The following is a 15,858-nucleotide window of genomic DNA, read 5'->3' on the forward strand; positions in this document are numbered from 1 at the left end:
TCATATGGCAAAAGGGTACTGTAGCGGTCTATATAGTACACATATTTTACACTTCAAATTTATACTGTCAAATTAAATAGTGGAATATACAATACCTTAAGTCAAAACACTGAAAATCCAGCATAATGACCTCTTTTAGTTAAATTATTATACGTTAACTGGATTAATACTGTATTTCTGATGTACCTATGCTTAAAAAGCATAAAAATGTTGTAGCTGGTCAGGTGTAGATCATTTTAATGATTTTATATCCGCTGAGGTAGTCTTAAATTTAACAATGTGTCATCTTTGATAAACTAGTCAAATCTACATGTAAATGTAAAATGAAGTGGAGTAAAAACAAAACATGTTTGCAAATCATTTTTGTTGTACAACATTGATTTGTCTGTTCTATCAGGAGGTAGCTTGAGGGAATAAGGTATCAACTCTTTCTTTCTCTCTGCCTTTATAAGGGCATTTTCCTTAATGTGGATACGACGAGAACACTCCATCGTGCTGTAAACCGCTGGGCGACTGCTGAGTCTGACCTGTGGCTCCTTGACTTCACAGAGAACTTGTAGTGGGAGCAATAACCCCACACTGCACTGGGAATGTTGCACAGCTCCACGAGCCTCTGTGGTGGTGTTAGAGGAAGAGCATTTTAATATGTCTGATGAAGGAAAATAAAACATAGACCCTTTGTCTAGTTGTGTGTGTAGATGCTATGGCTGGGTATAGCCATTCAATATATTTTTTACTACTGACTGAATAGTGTCAATAACGGTGAGCATAAAAAGAGTCATGTCCTGAATGTTGGCACTGAATGCTTGGTGACAAATCTCGTTGTGCTGTATTTTGTTTAACCAACGTTTCTGTTGAAAGCATCAAAAGCTGGTGCATTTGAGAAATTTAACTGATGAATGATGAAAGATGTAGTTCCTGATTTTGTTATTTTGTCCAGTAGTGCCCTGTATCCTTAAAATGTCCTCTCAGCACAGAGATGATAGAGACTCAGCTTTGTGGTTGTAATAATTTTCATGACATCAACGGTTAGTGGCATTAACAGTAAAGTAATGTAGTAAAAAAGTATAATTCAGATGTTGACAATGAGCATTGCATATTGCATTAGTTATGATATTTAAAACACGTTTAAAGATACTTGGTTCTATATACATGAGTGTGTCAGTGTCAGTGTATAAAACAATCAAATTGCTGCAAACTACGATTGGCCTCTGTGGGGTTTTGTTTTTTGTTTTTTTGCAGCAGCATGGTAAATATATTTCCATATACATGACTTGAATGTTCCATATCTTCCTCTTTCTCTATGCTGTATGGTGATTCGGATGAGTTCTGACAGAGTGGGGGGTTTAGTCTCAAGAGGGTAGAGGGGCAGAGGCAGTGGAGGGAGAAGAGGGATGGTTGGAGAGAAAATTAAGTTTCTATGTGAGCCAACTGCACTAGTTCATGTAAAAAAAAACAAAAAGCATAATCGTAGTTGACACTATTTTACTATATAACAGGAAAACAATTCAAGATTCAAGATATTATTGTGATTATGCAATGCAAGATTGTATAATGACATTTCTGTCATAGTTTCTTAGCCACACACACACACACACACATACACACACACAAACCCTAACCGTATATAATTTTGAAAAAGAAAAAAAAAACAAAAAACCCTATTCATTGTGGAGTGTTGAGGATGAGTTCAGGAGTTCCATAGTCTGAGAAAAGAAGCTGCTGGTGGTATGGCAGCAGATACTTCTGTATCATTTGCCAGATGGCAGCAGGGTGAACAGACAGACAACAGACAGGCTGAGGTGGATATGTTGGTTCTAAATGCACCTGGTGAAGGTCCAGGCTGGCTGGGACGTTGTCTCTGATGTGCTGGAGAAATAATGTCTCAAAGCACTGTACTGTGATCGTGATATGTTAAAAGGCCCAGCATCTTTACAATACTATTAAACAAGAGTCCATCAGGTGTGTGTAGTGTGTATGTGTGTCTATGTTAAATGACATGATTGATTTTGTGCTGGAAAACGTGACAACAACTAAGAAAACATTCCTGTTGTACTAGAAAGACATGTTTCATAGAAACAGGTACCAGAACTCCAAAGGCATGGTTCCACTCAAAATTGTATTAATCATTCAAAATCAGTACCCAGCATTTGTTGAACTACTAAACCACAGCAATGATGCTGCTGCCCCCCCCCCCCCCCCCCCCCCCCCCCCCCCGAAAATCAGACTTACAACATTCTCCTCAGTGTTTTGCGCATAGTTATGCACTTTTCTCACTCCATATTCCTTTTTCCTGGCTTCTCCTTCACCCCCTCTGTGGCTCTCTTTAAGATCATCTATTTGCTTTTATCCCCATCTTATCCCCTTCTCCTCATTCCATTCTCATCTGTCATTCCTCTCCTCCCTCATCTCTTTCAATGTCCTTCACCTCTGTTTTCCGTCAGCCCGTCGTTCTTTTTTGCTGTCACTGACTTAAACATTGTTATTCTTGTGGTAGAAGCCCACAGAAGGGCCCCCCTCCATGAGATAGATTCGGTCTGAGTCTGTCTGCTCGCCTTAATGGGGCATCAGCTCTGGATAAATAAAGCCTGTTAAATGGCGGGGCACGTCTGAATGGCCACAACCAAGCTGTGATGGTGATGAGAGAGGGGTTGGATATGGGGCAGGGGGCTTCTTGGGGTTCAAAAACGAATAAAAGCAGAGGAGGAAGACTGAAGAAAATATGCTATTCCAGTAATAAAAACCCTTTTTTTTTTTCAAAAGGTCAACTAAAAATACCTTGCTGACCTGCAGTGGTATGTAGCAATGCAAATACTTTTAATTTTCTTAAGATGGTAATTATCTTTCCAGTTATTGTTAACTGTCTCATTGCAGTATGCAAAGATTAGGGCCTCCCCCTTAAAGCTGATAGTTCGAGTCATCTCACATTTTGTTAGTCAAAAAAACTTTTTTGCTGCGTCATTGTACACAGAACAGTAACAGCGAGACAGGCCCAAAACTTACAAACCGGGTCGTGTCTCAAAATTACTCTTAACTACAAACTAACTCGGGTGGAAGTAGAGAAGAGTAATGAAAGTAGAAGGCAGCGCAGGTCTTGTCTGTTGGCTGCTCAGCTGTAGTGCTGACTGTAAGGGAAGTCAGCTAAAATACTTTTGAACCAGTCACTGGCGAAACCCCCTCTACTTTTGTCCAGTGTGACTGAGTGTTCGGCTGACAGAGCTGTCAGCCCGGCAGGAGGGACACTGTGGTGTGCTAGAATTTTATAAGTGAGCTTCTACTTACTCTGACTGTGTGAAAATCCAATGTATTCATATCCCAGATGATGAACAAAGGCCTTAAGAAGTACTTCACCGCTGGAAAGATGGCCCTTGCATAAAACTGGGCTGTCTCTGGAGTAGAATGAGATTTTAAATTGATGGTACATGACCAGAAAACACAAAACAAAAAGGACTGTGGTATTCCCTTTTGCTCAAAAGGTTGAAACCCTTTTGACTACAACCAGAGTGAACTGTGCCACAACAGACCAATAAGATGGGCAGTGCTTGGTTTTGGCTAGGAGTCCATTTTGGAAACACTTAATCAGCCAGCTACTAACAAGCAGTGGCTCTCCCTCCCAAGATCTGTCTATACTCTTTTTGTCGATAGATGCATGTTTACAAATTGAAGAACAACAATCAGTTGATATAACGGCCCTACATCTGCCAGATGACATGGTTTGGCATATTTTTGCAGTAAGAAAGGTGTTCCCTTTTAACTGACAGTAAGTGGGCAGGGGAGTGCATAATATAGTTCTAATAATTATAGGTAAGGTTATCAAAGGAACAATATCAGTCATAACCTTAAGTGTTTATCAAACGGGAAAAAATCTATTGACAAGAAAAAGCAGAAACAACAGACATGTAAAGAATATAACATTGATCATCTCATTACAATGCAATATTCTGCTTGGAAACCTTGGGTTCATGTTGATGTTCTTTGATAGGCTCCACACACCTAAGCATTGTTACAGGGTCAGTAAACCCCCTCAGGACAAAGGCACTTCCTAATGGCAGTGGCCCCTACAGCAGGACAGTGGGGCTTTACACACAGCAAAAACTGCTCAAGAATGTAATCAAGAGTTAGAGGCATTGACCTGGCCTCAAATTCCAGAGATCCTGATCCAATCAAACATCCTTGGGCTGCGCTAAAGCAAGTGCGATCCATGGAGGCCCCACCTCACAACCCACAGAACTCAAAGGCCACCAACTCCCCTGGTGCCAGACACCACAGGACACCTACTGAGGTCCTGTGTCCATGCCTTGATGGGTCAGAGCCAAGTCTGATCCACAGTGAGGCCACTGTGGATCAGACTTGTTATAGCATGTCTCATGGATGTTCATTAAAATTGAGTTCTGGGGAATTTGGAGACCAGTTTGATGCCTTGAGCTCTATGTCATGTTCCCTGGGCCATTCCTGAGCAGTTTTGCAGTGTGACAGGGTGCGTTGTCCTGCTCTGGGGCCACTGCCATCTGGAAGGGCCATTGACATGAGAGGATATACTTCATCTGCAACAGTGTTTGGGTGTGTAGTGGGTGTCAAAGAATATCTTGTATTATTACTGTAATATCATGAATGCCAGGACACAGTTTCCCAGCAGAACATTGCATTGTAACGAGATGATGTTACTCACTTCACCTGTCAGTTGTTTTAATATTATGGCTGATTAGTAAATTAACAGCGTATGGTCAGTAAATACCTCCAAACTGTAGGCTTAGTGCTTACATTCTCTCACTTTCTATTTTGACTTGAAAAATACAGAAGATGTGATTTGTGTCTGAAGGATTTGTCATTTTTGTAAGGCAACTTTGGTGGCGCTTGGCTGAATGTAACAGACTGCATAAAGAGCTAATGTTCAGCTGTTTTTTCAACCTCCTTAAAGGTCCAGTGATTAGGATTTAGGGGGATCTATTAGCAGAAATGGTTGCAATCTGCAACATCATCACTAAATGCCACTAAATCCTACTCACTAGAACTTTTAAAATTAATTTTCTCATAGGAAATCTGGTTGCCGCTTTCAAAGCCACATTGGGAATGTTATTGTTGAATGCTTACCAAAACACCTTTTTAAAACAATCTTCCCTGACGTGATTAATTTTACAAGCTCTTCAGGGTGGTAGTGCTAGCTCTTTTATTTATCGATGCAACTTAAGATAGTAAAAAAGAAGTTAGGAATTCAACTCTCTATGTCAGATACACTCTACATGCACATTATTGGCAGCTTCTCACTGGTCTTTGACACGAACACTGATCTTTTATGCCTATTTTCAGTTTGGGAATTTTGAGGAGCAGCAAATCAGCTAAGCCCAAAAATGGGGCTTGTTTGTTTTTTCACTGACTTAAATTTGACTGATTCACAGATTTTTTAAATAGCTAATATAAGATAAAAGGCGCATTTTAGGACTTAATAACACAATATTATTATACTTTATATCATATTATTATAACTGCCGATGCTGCTGCAGAACATTTGGGGAAAGCTGTGGCCAACATGACATGATACAAGGACAACACACTCAGAGGCTTGAGAGAGGTCAGGTGATGAGGTGGTGGGTGGGGAGGGGTGCTGAAGGCAGGAGTGAAAGACAAATTGATGAAAAGCCACTGAGTAAAAGACAAGAAAGAGAAAGAGGGAAGGGAAAGAAGAGTTGTTTGGCGAGGATGAGGGGGGTTAGGGTGGGGTCTGTGCATAATTACATTTTCTCTTCTGAGCAGTATTGGGAATCAATAATGTAATTCATAGAAAAGCCATAGAGCTGCCTCCCATTGGCATTCACAGACATGAGCCGCGCTTACATCCCAAGGAATTAAAACAAGAAGATGGGGGAGGAGGGGAAGGATAGGGGTGGGGTGGAAGGGTGCTTCAGTGTCTGTCATTGAAACAAAGACTCCCTCATTGTTCATCCTGGGCCTTTAAATCTCCCCCACACTCCCTTGCAAAAATCTTGAGACTTTTCCATTATGACATGATTGACATTTTCAGTAACGCCTGGTGTCCATATGGAGACAGCTGAGTCTGTCCCCGCTGATGTTCAGATATCACACACAAACACACCTCACCTTGCTCACATGATCACAGCTGGTCATTGAGGTCAGATGTGAAATGTCACTTCCTCCTTCAGGAGCTGCGACAGTAGATTTATAGTGGGCTGAAGTGAGATTCCCCACTAAAACCCAGCAGCACATATCAAAGCACGACAGTACATATGTCAATGAAAAAATTGAACTCAAACACACTTATAAACACACTTCAACCTAAGTGGCACCCTTGGTTGGTTGTTGCACTATTTGGTGTTGCTAAAGATATTGCAATGGCATAGCCCAACTAATCTTGCTTTTGAATGGTAAGTTGGAATGACACACTTGGCAGTTGACGACCTTTAAGGTTGAAGGAGGTAGAATGTGAATGCTCCTTTAAGAGTAAATGACATTTGAAAATCCTGGTTAAAAGAACGTACCAAATTTTCTTTGCATGGACTGCCAAAGCTGTTAGCAGGAAAAGGCTCAGTGTATATGCAATGCAAAAAAAAATACTGAATACATCTTAAATCAAATCATGTGGGCATGCTTAATTACTCTTGCCAAATAATGCTCCAAAACTCCCAACTCAAAGTAAAATGTAAAAAAAAAGAAGAAAAAAAAAACCTCTTTGACTTATACTTGTACTGGAAAATTAAAGGTGGCCTTCAGCAGGTCTAAAATAAACTCCAGTCATTTCCTTTTAGTATGATTTTTGTCCTATGAAAGATCTTTAAAAGGCCAAATCACTGAGCACAGTAGAGCCATTACGAGAGAAGCTGTCAGAAATCCTGTCCTCTACTTTAAAGAAGCCAAGCGTTCCATCTCTGCCTTTTCTTTAGCAGGGATCAAGAAGGTCTCTTAGCCCGAGAGGAGGTGATTTAAAGTTTCAGACATGAAACCGACTGATGGATTCCTGATTTTTTTTTTATTTCAACAGTGCACTTTCAATTGAAATGCAAGCTAAATGATATTCTAAAAAATGCTGCTTTGCTGTAATATGTCTGTGAGAAGAGATTTTATATTTTTAAAACCCTTTTGACCCTTAAGACTTTTACTAGTATTTGACTCATCTATGCAACAGCTATGTAAAATGTAACCATGAGTGCAACCCTGTAAACCTAGTCAGTCTTTAGGCATCCATCTCCTGCTTTTTTTGCAACAACTTTATACCTAAATCACAATATCGCCTTTCTACTGATCATATAACTGTTTCCTCCTGTTGGGCATCCATAGCAGAAATTTACATTTAGTTTTACATTTTGTGAATTGTACATATTCCCTTTAGCCTTTAAGTTCAGTACACTGTACAACTTCATTCAACACATCCTCATACATGTACCTTAACAACTGAAAGGTTAATTGCCAGAGACTCCCAAAATGACATGTATCAGCATTCTTAAAACAACATGACCATGGTAGCGTAACAGCTAGATTAGGTTAAGGCAATACAACTTGGTGAGGTGTCAGAAGACATTGTGATTTGGGTTAAAATAACAATACTTAACATACCTATGTTTCGTTGTGTGACACAATTTCACTCCACTCCAAGTTAAATAACTCACTGTTGACTTTTGGTTTTACACTAGACATTAACAGAAGACTCCTGAATTAAAGTCCTGTTACCTCCTCCCTTAACATCCTTTTCACTCTTTATACTACTTCTCCTCACTTCCTCCTTTGCTGTTGTAATAATTGCTATAGCCACTAGAGGCCGAAAAACAAACGTAGATATGGGTCATGATAAACTGCATTCATTTTCAGCCGATAAGGTTGTTTTTTTCTGATGAGGACCATGTAGCACTTTCACCACATATATAAAATATTATGAGCACTTGTTAGAAGGGGCACCACCTCCATTGATTAATTGATTGATTGATTGATAGGAGGAAAATGAATCACACCAAATGAATCAATAACATTAACCTGAATCTCCGTCATAAAGGAAGCACAAATATGACTTAATTCAAGTTACTTACTGGACTACTAAGGGGCATGGATAATGAAAAAGGACCACTAAACATATATACATATGTACATATATACAACTAGAGTGGATAGAGTGCTGACAGAATGAATGAATTAATGAATGAATTTATCAAAAACAATTCAAAAATGCAAAAGGGGGAATACTTCACTAAGATCAATAAAAGTAAAAATCATTTAAGAAGTAGCTCTGCATCAACTCTCAGACAGAACACATGAAGATGGTTCATTCCTACTTTTCTGTGGTGATGGATGGGCTGATGATGAGAGGGGCTTCCCAGCAAGCGCCGAGCATGGCAAGCCACGGTGACAGCCAGACGACAGCCGCTGTACAGTAGGTTCAGTGAAGCAGCTGGTCTTGCTTCTTCAGGATGATGAGTTCAGGCTCAGACAAGGCCCATCTGAGGCCACAAAGGAGACACAGCATGTCTTCTCAAGTCTTGTTGTGTTCAGTGACAGGCTGCAGAGTTGGGATGCATGGAGCCAAAAAGTCTTCAAAAGTCAAACAGTTAACAACAAAAATAATTACTAAATTAATGATTATTTATATGTAAAAAGTAAAAAGTAAGAACAAATAAACATTTTCTTTTCTGTGGCTAGGGTTATTTACATCAAATACACACATTTGGTAATGGCATTTCCATGTCATTGTGTTTAAAGTTATTATCAAAACTCATCAGATAGCAAAGGTTGGAATCCTGTAAATTAACAGATTTTGAAGCAGAGTTTCAAAATATCAAAGTGATGTTCTGAATGGTATGAAAGCCCAATATTATGTATCATATTTAACTGTAGATGATGTCCCTAAATCTAGCTATTCAGAGAACTGTCTAAATTATAGCCTTTCATTTTTCATTATTATTGCTCAAGATATACTGCATAAACTGTGAATTACACTAATATTTAGAGCAGGCCTTCAACAATAGCCAAAGCTTACATTTATCTTCATATTTCCCTCTAGTAGTTTTGTCTGTACTCGCTATTTATGTATTTTGTATGTTCTGATGAACTTCTGGTGCTATTTTGCAAGAACTGGTGCTGAGGACTAAGGTTTTCAGTATGTGAGGTAGATTGGTCAGTTTACTAGACAGTTAAGGGCCACAGTGCAGTTATTTTTTGTTTTCAACCTTTGTTGCCATTGTGATGTTATTATGAGGCAGCTTGCGTGGTAAGGCAGTTGAGGACAAAGTTGAATGTCATCCTGCCCAGCAGGTATCCACGCAGGGTAGCAGAATGCTGCTCAAACTCTGCTGCTGTTTATGCTAACCTGCCTGTCCCTGTGCTCTCCTCCCCTACAGCGCTGACAGGAAGCCAAGCCAAGTCCCAAGCCCCTATCCAAGGTCTTCGCAGAGTCACGGCCGGCGGGACACGACACCGGAGAGCAGCCACCGAGGAGACCTACTGGGCCTACTCAGGTGAGTTTCCGTGTCTGTACTTTTTTCTCTGAGTCTTTCCAGTGTGGAAATTGTGGTGAACCCTCAGATGTTTAAGCAAGGTTTCCACACACAGAATTAGGAAATCCTGACCTTTTTAGCACTGAAAAAAAGCTGAAAAATGACAAGAAAAGTTACATGTCTGGGGAAATTATTCTTCCATTTGCATATTTATCTCTTGCCTAGAATGCTGTCAGTAATACTGAAACAGCTGGCAGCTAAAATGGCTTAGTTCAACATCAATTATTGATTGGTAAAGTCTTTTAAATGGGAAGCTATTAGGAGGCTCTGGACCATGGTTGCCAAGTCCGTTTTATTATAAGCAACAAATAATAGCAGTCGCAGGTTTTGTTTTTTTAAGGGGGCTTTTTTCTCAAGTGTAGTCTCTCCTTTGGGCTTGCTCTGATGTCTCCTGTCTGCCCGGTTAATAAAGTGAAAAAATCAGGGTGCAGGATCCGTCTTTACGCAGGTGATAATGCTGTACCTGATGACTAATGATATCGCTGAAGTCCCTAGTATTGGGTTATATTACTTTGTTACCCTTAAAAGCAATATCTCAGTTACCTCAACAATGTTCACTGATACACTTTGTCAGTTCATTATATGCAACGTCATGCTCGATACATATACTGTGCATGCAGTATAAGTTGATCAAGTGGCCTCTCACTCACACATTAGGTAGAGTCAAGTGCTTTGGGATTCCTTTTTAAAGCCAAGTCGCTTCTTTTGGGCTTGTTTTCAGAGACCTGGTAGACTTGTTTTTCCTGTGAGCTCTAGCAACACTGCTCCAGACACTCTAGAATATCGTGACCTATTGAGGACACCCCAAGACACATTCACATTGGGTTAGGTAGTTGTGCATGTAGAGCATTGCCCCTCTGATAACAGTCTTTAGGTGGCTGAAAGTTTCCGAGCAATTCTTCATATGTCATCCCATGAACCGGGATGTCTGTGGAGGTCCAATACCTCAGAACAAGAAAAGAGTCAAGGAACCCACATGCCACAGAGGAAAACTCTACAGGAGTTTAGTAACATGGTTAAAACACTGAAAAAATGTGCAAATTATTGTAAACTCTTAAAAACTCTCTAAAATTTGGCCTTTATTTTCCCCAACTGCAGATACATTTTTAAACAGGCCTGAATTTGAGACATTTACTCTTAATGCAAACTCAACCGTTCCTTCCTCCGAGTTTCTCTTTTCCAAAAAAAAACATTTTTTTCTACTAAATCAGATCAGTTTGTACCACTTCCACCTTTTTAGAATCTCTGTTAAGAAAATGTCAATAAAACTCAACATTTCCTACATCTCATTAAACAGGCCCCCTCAGGATTTTGTTGGCTTTTTTGGGGATTGTTGCAGTTTAAAAAGCCTGATTTCACAGAAGCTGAAGTGTGTCAAAAATGTGTCATTTGATGATCTTTGTTTGCGTTCCACCTACATGCTGCATGCAGTTCAAAACAGTTTATTATGATGTCATGTAGAACATCAGGGAATTGCCTCACACGGTCTTTACCAATCAATATTTGCTGGGATGCGAGATGTTTATGTTGCTCATGTCTTCATCTCCACAACCAGAAAGCAGGAAGTAAGGCTCAATGTTTTGCAAAAGGGCTGTGATTGGCGAAGACTAGATAATTGGTCAAATTTGTGGAAAAGTTGCATGATTGGACAAATTGCAAGTTCATATAGAATTCACAGGCAGTGGTTAAACCTTACTGGGGCTCTCCTCCTTTCCTTGGAAGCCTTTAACTTGAAACATCTGTGTTTCACATTTAACTGTGTAGTTTAATCGATAGTATCTAACTGTAGCAGTTGGAGGGAATTAATGGCCAGCTTATATTTTATTGTGCCAGCCAATCCCCCAACTATTACAAAAGACTATTCACCATTAGTGAATACCAGCTTTTAGTTCAGAATATACAGTAGGTTTAAAGCCCCTGGTTTAGGGTGATAGAGATTTCAGTATGTGGAAGGCTTCACAAGTACAGTAAGATAAAGTTGTGTGATTTAGAGCATACTGTGTGGGTGTATGTGTGTTTTAGACTGAAAGCATTTATGTGCCACTGTCAATGCAATATGTTTGCCTTTCCTCTTTCTGTCGCTCGCCTGTCTCTTGTTTCTTACTCTCTCAGCTGCTCTTCTCCTCATCTCTACTTGGTGCTCTTCTGGCCTCGAGGCGTCTCCGGGCCTTTTTTTTTATTTTACCAGTGCTTCAGAAGAGAAAAAGGCACTTCCGCTGTCCCTTTAGAGCCTTTAGTTTTTCAGAGGGGCAGCATTAATCTTTCACCATGCAAGCGACGCAAGCCCCAGGCCACAAATGATCTTTTAGTTTATTTATTTCAATATTTCCGCTGGCTCGTCTAACCCTAATTGGTCGCCCGTTGTGCCTTCAAGAGCGCAGGAGCTTGTGGGTAAAAACAGAGCCAGTGACAGTTTCACTTAGTGTTGCTGCTGCTGATGCTAAGATCTACCGATGCTTTCCTGCTGTCCCCCCACAATGTTTGATCACAGCTCTTACATAAGATGCTGATGTAATGGTGGGCAGGATCCAGGCAAGTGAAGAAAACAATAGAGACACAGCAGGCATACTGGTGGATGTTTTATTTTTTTGTCACTGTAAGAGCCACAGGGAGCAGAAGTTCTATAAATGTATTTTTTTTTCCCCCCAATGTGGGTCTTCTTGGCCGGTATTACATAAGGTTGGCACAAGACTGTACTCATCACTGTCATTGTGGAGACTGTGGACAAAAACATACATGTTAGAAACGTTTTAAAACAAGCGCCACAGTCTAACCTAAACTCAACAGTTACTGGGAGGTGAACAAAGGGTGACACTCATTGTCATTAATGGTCAATTTCTAGTTAATTAAAGTTTTTTTAATAGTTATTTCACTGTTAACAAACAATGAAATGTTTTATTAACCATTTATTAAGCAATTCAAAAGGTTTATAAACGTTAGTTGCAACTTTACAATAATCAGGTGCTTAATGAATGGTTTACAAAGCATTTTGTTGTTTGCTCAAGTAAAATGACTAAAGGTTGATGAACTGTTAATTTACTATTTATTATTGATGGTTATCATGAAGTGGAAAAAAAAAGTTCAATTGACAGTAGTCAACTTGTTACTTTTGTATTTTCATTGTTTTTTTAAAGTAATCTAATAGAAAGAGCAAAGTGAGTTCAACTTGGTCAATTACATTAAAAGTCCTTTACATTCCTAAACTCACTTCTATTATAGATGTTCGCTCACCTCTGATGACTTCTCCAAAGTTTTCTAAACTTCCATCTCTACTAATTAGCTTGTTCTAATCGTGTCCTCCAGAGGTCTGACAAACTCCATTCAGGACCTTAGGGGCCCATGGCTGTTCTGCCCTCTGCCTGATCAGAATGGCAGATTAAAACCCAGCACAATACTGACAAATCAAGAGTTATCTGGGGATGGCCCCATACCTCCAGAACGACAGAGACAAAGATACAGAAAAGTGGCAAGTATTCACACTGTCACCCTGTGCCTGTACTTACTACCAATGTGATATCACAATTAATCTGTGATGTACGGGTGCCCCATATAAGATGCAACCCCTGACATTTAAAAAATTTCAGGAAGTGATTATAGGCTTAGTTAATTTGGGATAATAAAAACTTTTAATTATTTTTTTTAAAGTGGTGGATGATGTAGAAAAATGTTCAAAAGTAGTAAATTGTGCTTTCATTTCATAGTTTTGGCAATATAACAATTTAATTTATGTGATCTATATCTGCAACACATTCTCATCCCAACTTGTCATATACAGCAGCTTGGTCAGTGGCTCTAAGCTTAGAACCATGATGCTCTGCTTACCCATCTTGCATCAGTTTTGCACATGCATGTCTCCACAGTCAATTCACTGATAAATATGCAATGTCCAGTTAGATTTTCAAAATAAAGCTTGCTGAGAAACATTTCACACATTATGAGTTTTGGACTGCAAACATTGTGAGTCACAGTTTGGTTAGCTTTAAGGATCAAAACAACTTTATTAAGTTAGGTGTAGGTTGGTGTAGTCAACATTATCTCACTCTTCGACCTTGTAATTTGGCACCTCAAGAATTGACACCATAGACGGGTACCTGAGGCATAGCGCCACTGACCAAGCTGCCGTATAAGGACCTACTAGTATTGGATGCTACAGCAAAATCAGGCACTGCAGCAACAATGACTCCCATGCAGGGCCAAATTACATGGATAGATTACACTAGGCAGATTGTATTTTATGCAAATTAGACTTTGGCAGGCTGCCAGAGTCTAGTTTATTAATGGGAAACATTGCAATCCATTTATATTCATTTTATTAATTTCATTTTAATACAGTATGTTTTTATATTCAGATTTAGATATATTTAAATGAAAAACTTATATTGACAGATACATCCTCCAAAGTTTCAATGTGGTGAAACCACAGGACTTTTTCCTGTACATTGACACTAACCTTTCTACAGTTTGAAGTTGGAGATTTTTTTTGTTACATTTTAAAATATACTGTATGATAAATGATATTTAATGTAAAGAGTTGATGGTCTTCCCCTAGAGGCAAGGAGGCTGTAGGCATATAATAAACTTTATTTATATATAGCACTTTTTAAAAACAGTTTACAAAGTGACAAAACAAAGCAGAAGGATGTAGAACAAACACATTCGTGTAAAATTGCAAAGGACAAATGAAATAAATGGCATTTATAGCTAAACATTTAGAAACAAATAACTGAAGAACAGAAATAATGATAAAAATGAATGCCCAGAATGCATGTGCCTAGATCCAGCTCAGCTCCCATGGAGCATTTTGGTGAGTAACATCCAATCACTGACTATGAATTTGAATATGGCATGGTGTCACTTATTACAACAAGAAAATGTGATGATTTTTTTTTTAACACTGGCTTCCTCTGGATATAAGTGGCAGCTGAGGCTCATGGGTATCATTTAGATTTTTTTTTTAATAAGTTGAAAAATGTAATACTAATGAGCACTACATTAACCTATAGCACTTTAATATTGTTCAATTATCCAACTACCCAAAGCACTCTACAACACTTACCACATTCACCCATTCACACAGCAATCATACACACACACACACACACACACACACACACACGTAACTGATAACAATGCACTACTGTGCAGTGGGTTCTAGCCTTAACTTTTAAAGGTCAGTGTGAACATTGAATACCAGAAAGTCTAGGTCTGGCTTGGCTAGACTTGAGCAAATCTGGACAGTCAGTATCTAAAGCTAATTATACAAAATGCTAATTCATATTCTAGTACATACATATAAATTATAATACTAATGAAGATTTATTGGTACACTACTTATCCTGTCATTTACGAATTATTGATATGATATTATGGTGCCATAAAGTGACATTGTAATCAGATGAGTCAGAATTATTGTTATGTGAATATAACTTAAATTATATCAACTGAAAGTCATAATGAGTCTCCAAGTTAAACTAGTCACATTAACCTCATTCAAGATTAACTGGCAAAGCCTTTTCTTAAGATATGCAATATAAACATTATAACACACTACATAACCCATACTGTGATATGTGTGCTCCATTCCACATAATTACAAGTGCTGTGCCATATAGTTTTAAGAGGCCATCTTTTGCAGCAGGCTGACTGTAATACTTGAAGGTCAAATTGATTGACTTTTACTTTCTGGCTGCTGGACAATTGAAATACTAGAGTGCCTGTTTCGAAAGACAACTTGACTAGAAATTAATTTTCAGACCTGCACAATGTCAAGGCTTGCTATCGACAGGAGAGGCAAACCTAATTTGCGTGCTCCTTGTCGAGCTGTTTTACTATTCAACACCAGTCACCATCAGAGGGCTCTCAGGCCTTTGTGCTGCAGCCTTGAAGTGGGTAAATGAAGATGGAAATTGATGATATGGTGAAGAGTAATTTTACTCACAAGGGAAAGCAATTTTATTAGCCCAACAGTAAGTGGTGTTGTCTTTTCTTTTTTTCACATCTGAAAATTTTAACTCCTATGTAAGAGCATTAAACAAATTAGACTGAACCACCTGAAAATAGTTTATTTGTAGGGCTTTGAATTTTTTGTCTATCAATCATAATTTGAATTGTACACAACATATGGTGTGCCATGGTGCACATACCTCAGTGTTGCGGGCACCTCCACTTCAGCTGCCCCAACAAAATCTCTCCAACTCCGGATCAATCTCAGAACTCTTCTACTCTCATCACAAGGGTCAACAACATCAGTCACAATAGGTATAGCCGTGGGAGCCATCTCCAACTCTCACCTCATCCACTGCATCCCACACATAGTTCCTGTCAGTCCACCATGGCAACGCCCTTCTCCTGATATCGGAGGAAA

The 15,858-nt window shown here is 39.1% G+C and overlaps 1 protein-coding gene across 1 annotated transcript in view; it reads left to right on the plus strand.

Annotated features, from left to right (window-relative positions):
• The window catches only part of ptprga (protein tyrosine phosphatase receptor type Ga), a 507,602-nt gene that overhangs the window by 96,898 nt on the left and 394,846 nt on the right, over positions 1–15,858 (plus strand). Inside the window, exon 4 of the mRNA XM_073468860.1 lies at positions 9,393–9,455. Within this exon, the coding sequence (XP_073324961.1) occupies positions 9,393–9,455 (63 nt within the window). The remainder of the gene's footprint in view (positions 1–9,392; positions 9,456–15,858) is intronic.

Source organism: Pagrus major, chromosome 6 (genome assembly GCF_040436345.1).
Source record: "Pagrus major chromosome 6, Pma_NU_1.0".
NCBI lineage: Eukaryota > Metazoa > Chordata > Actinopteri > Spariformes > Sparidae > Pagrus > Pagrus major.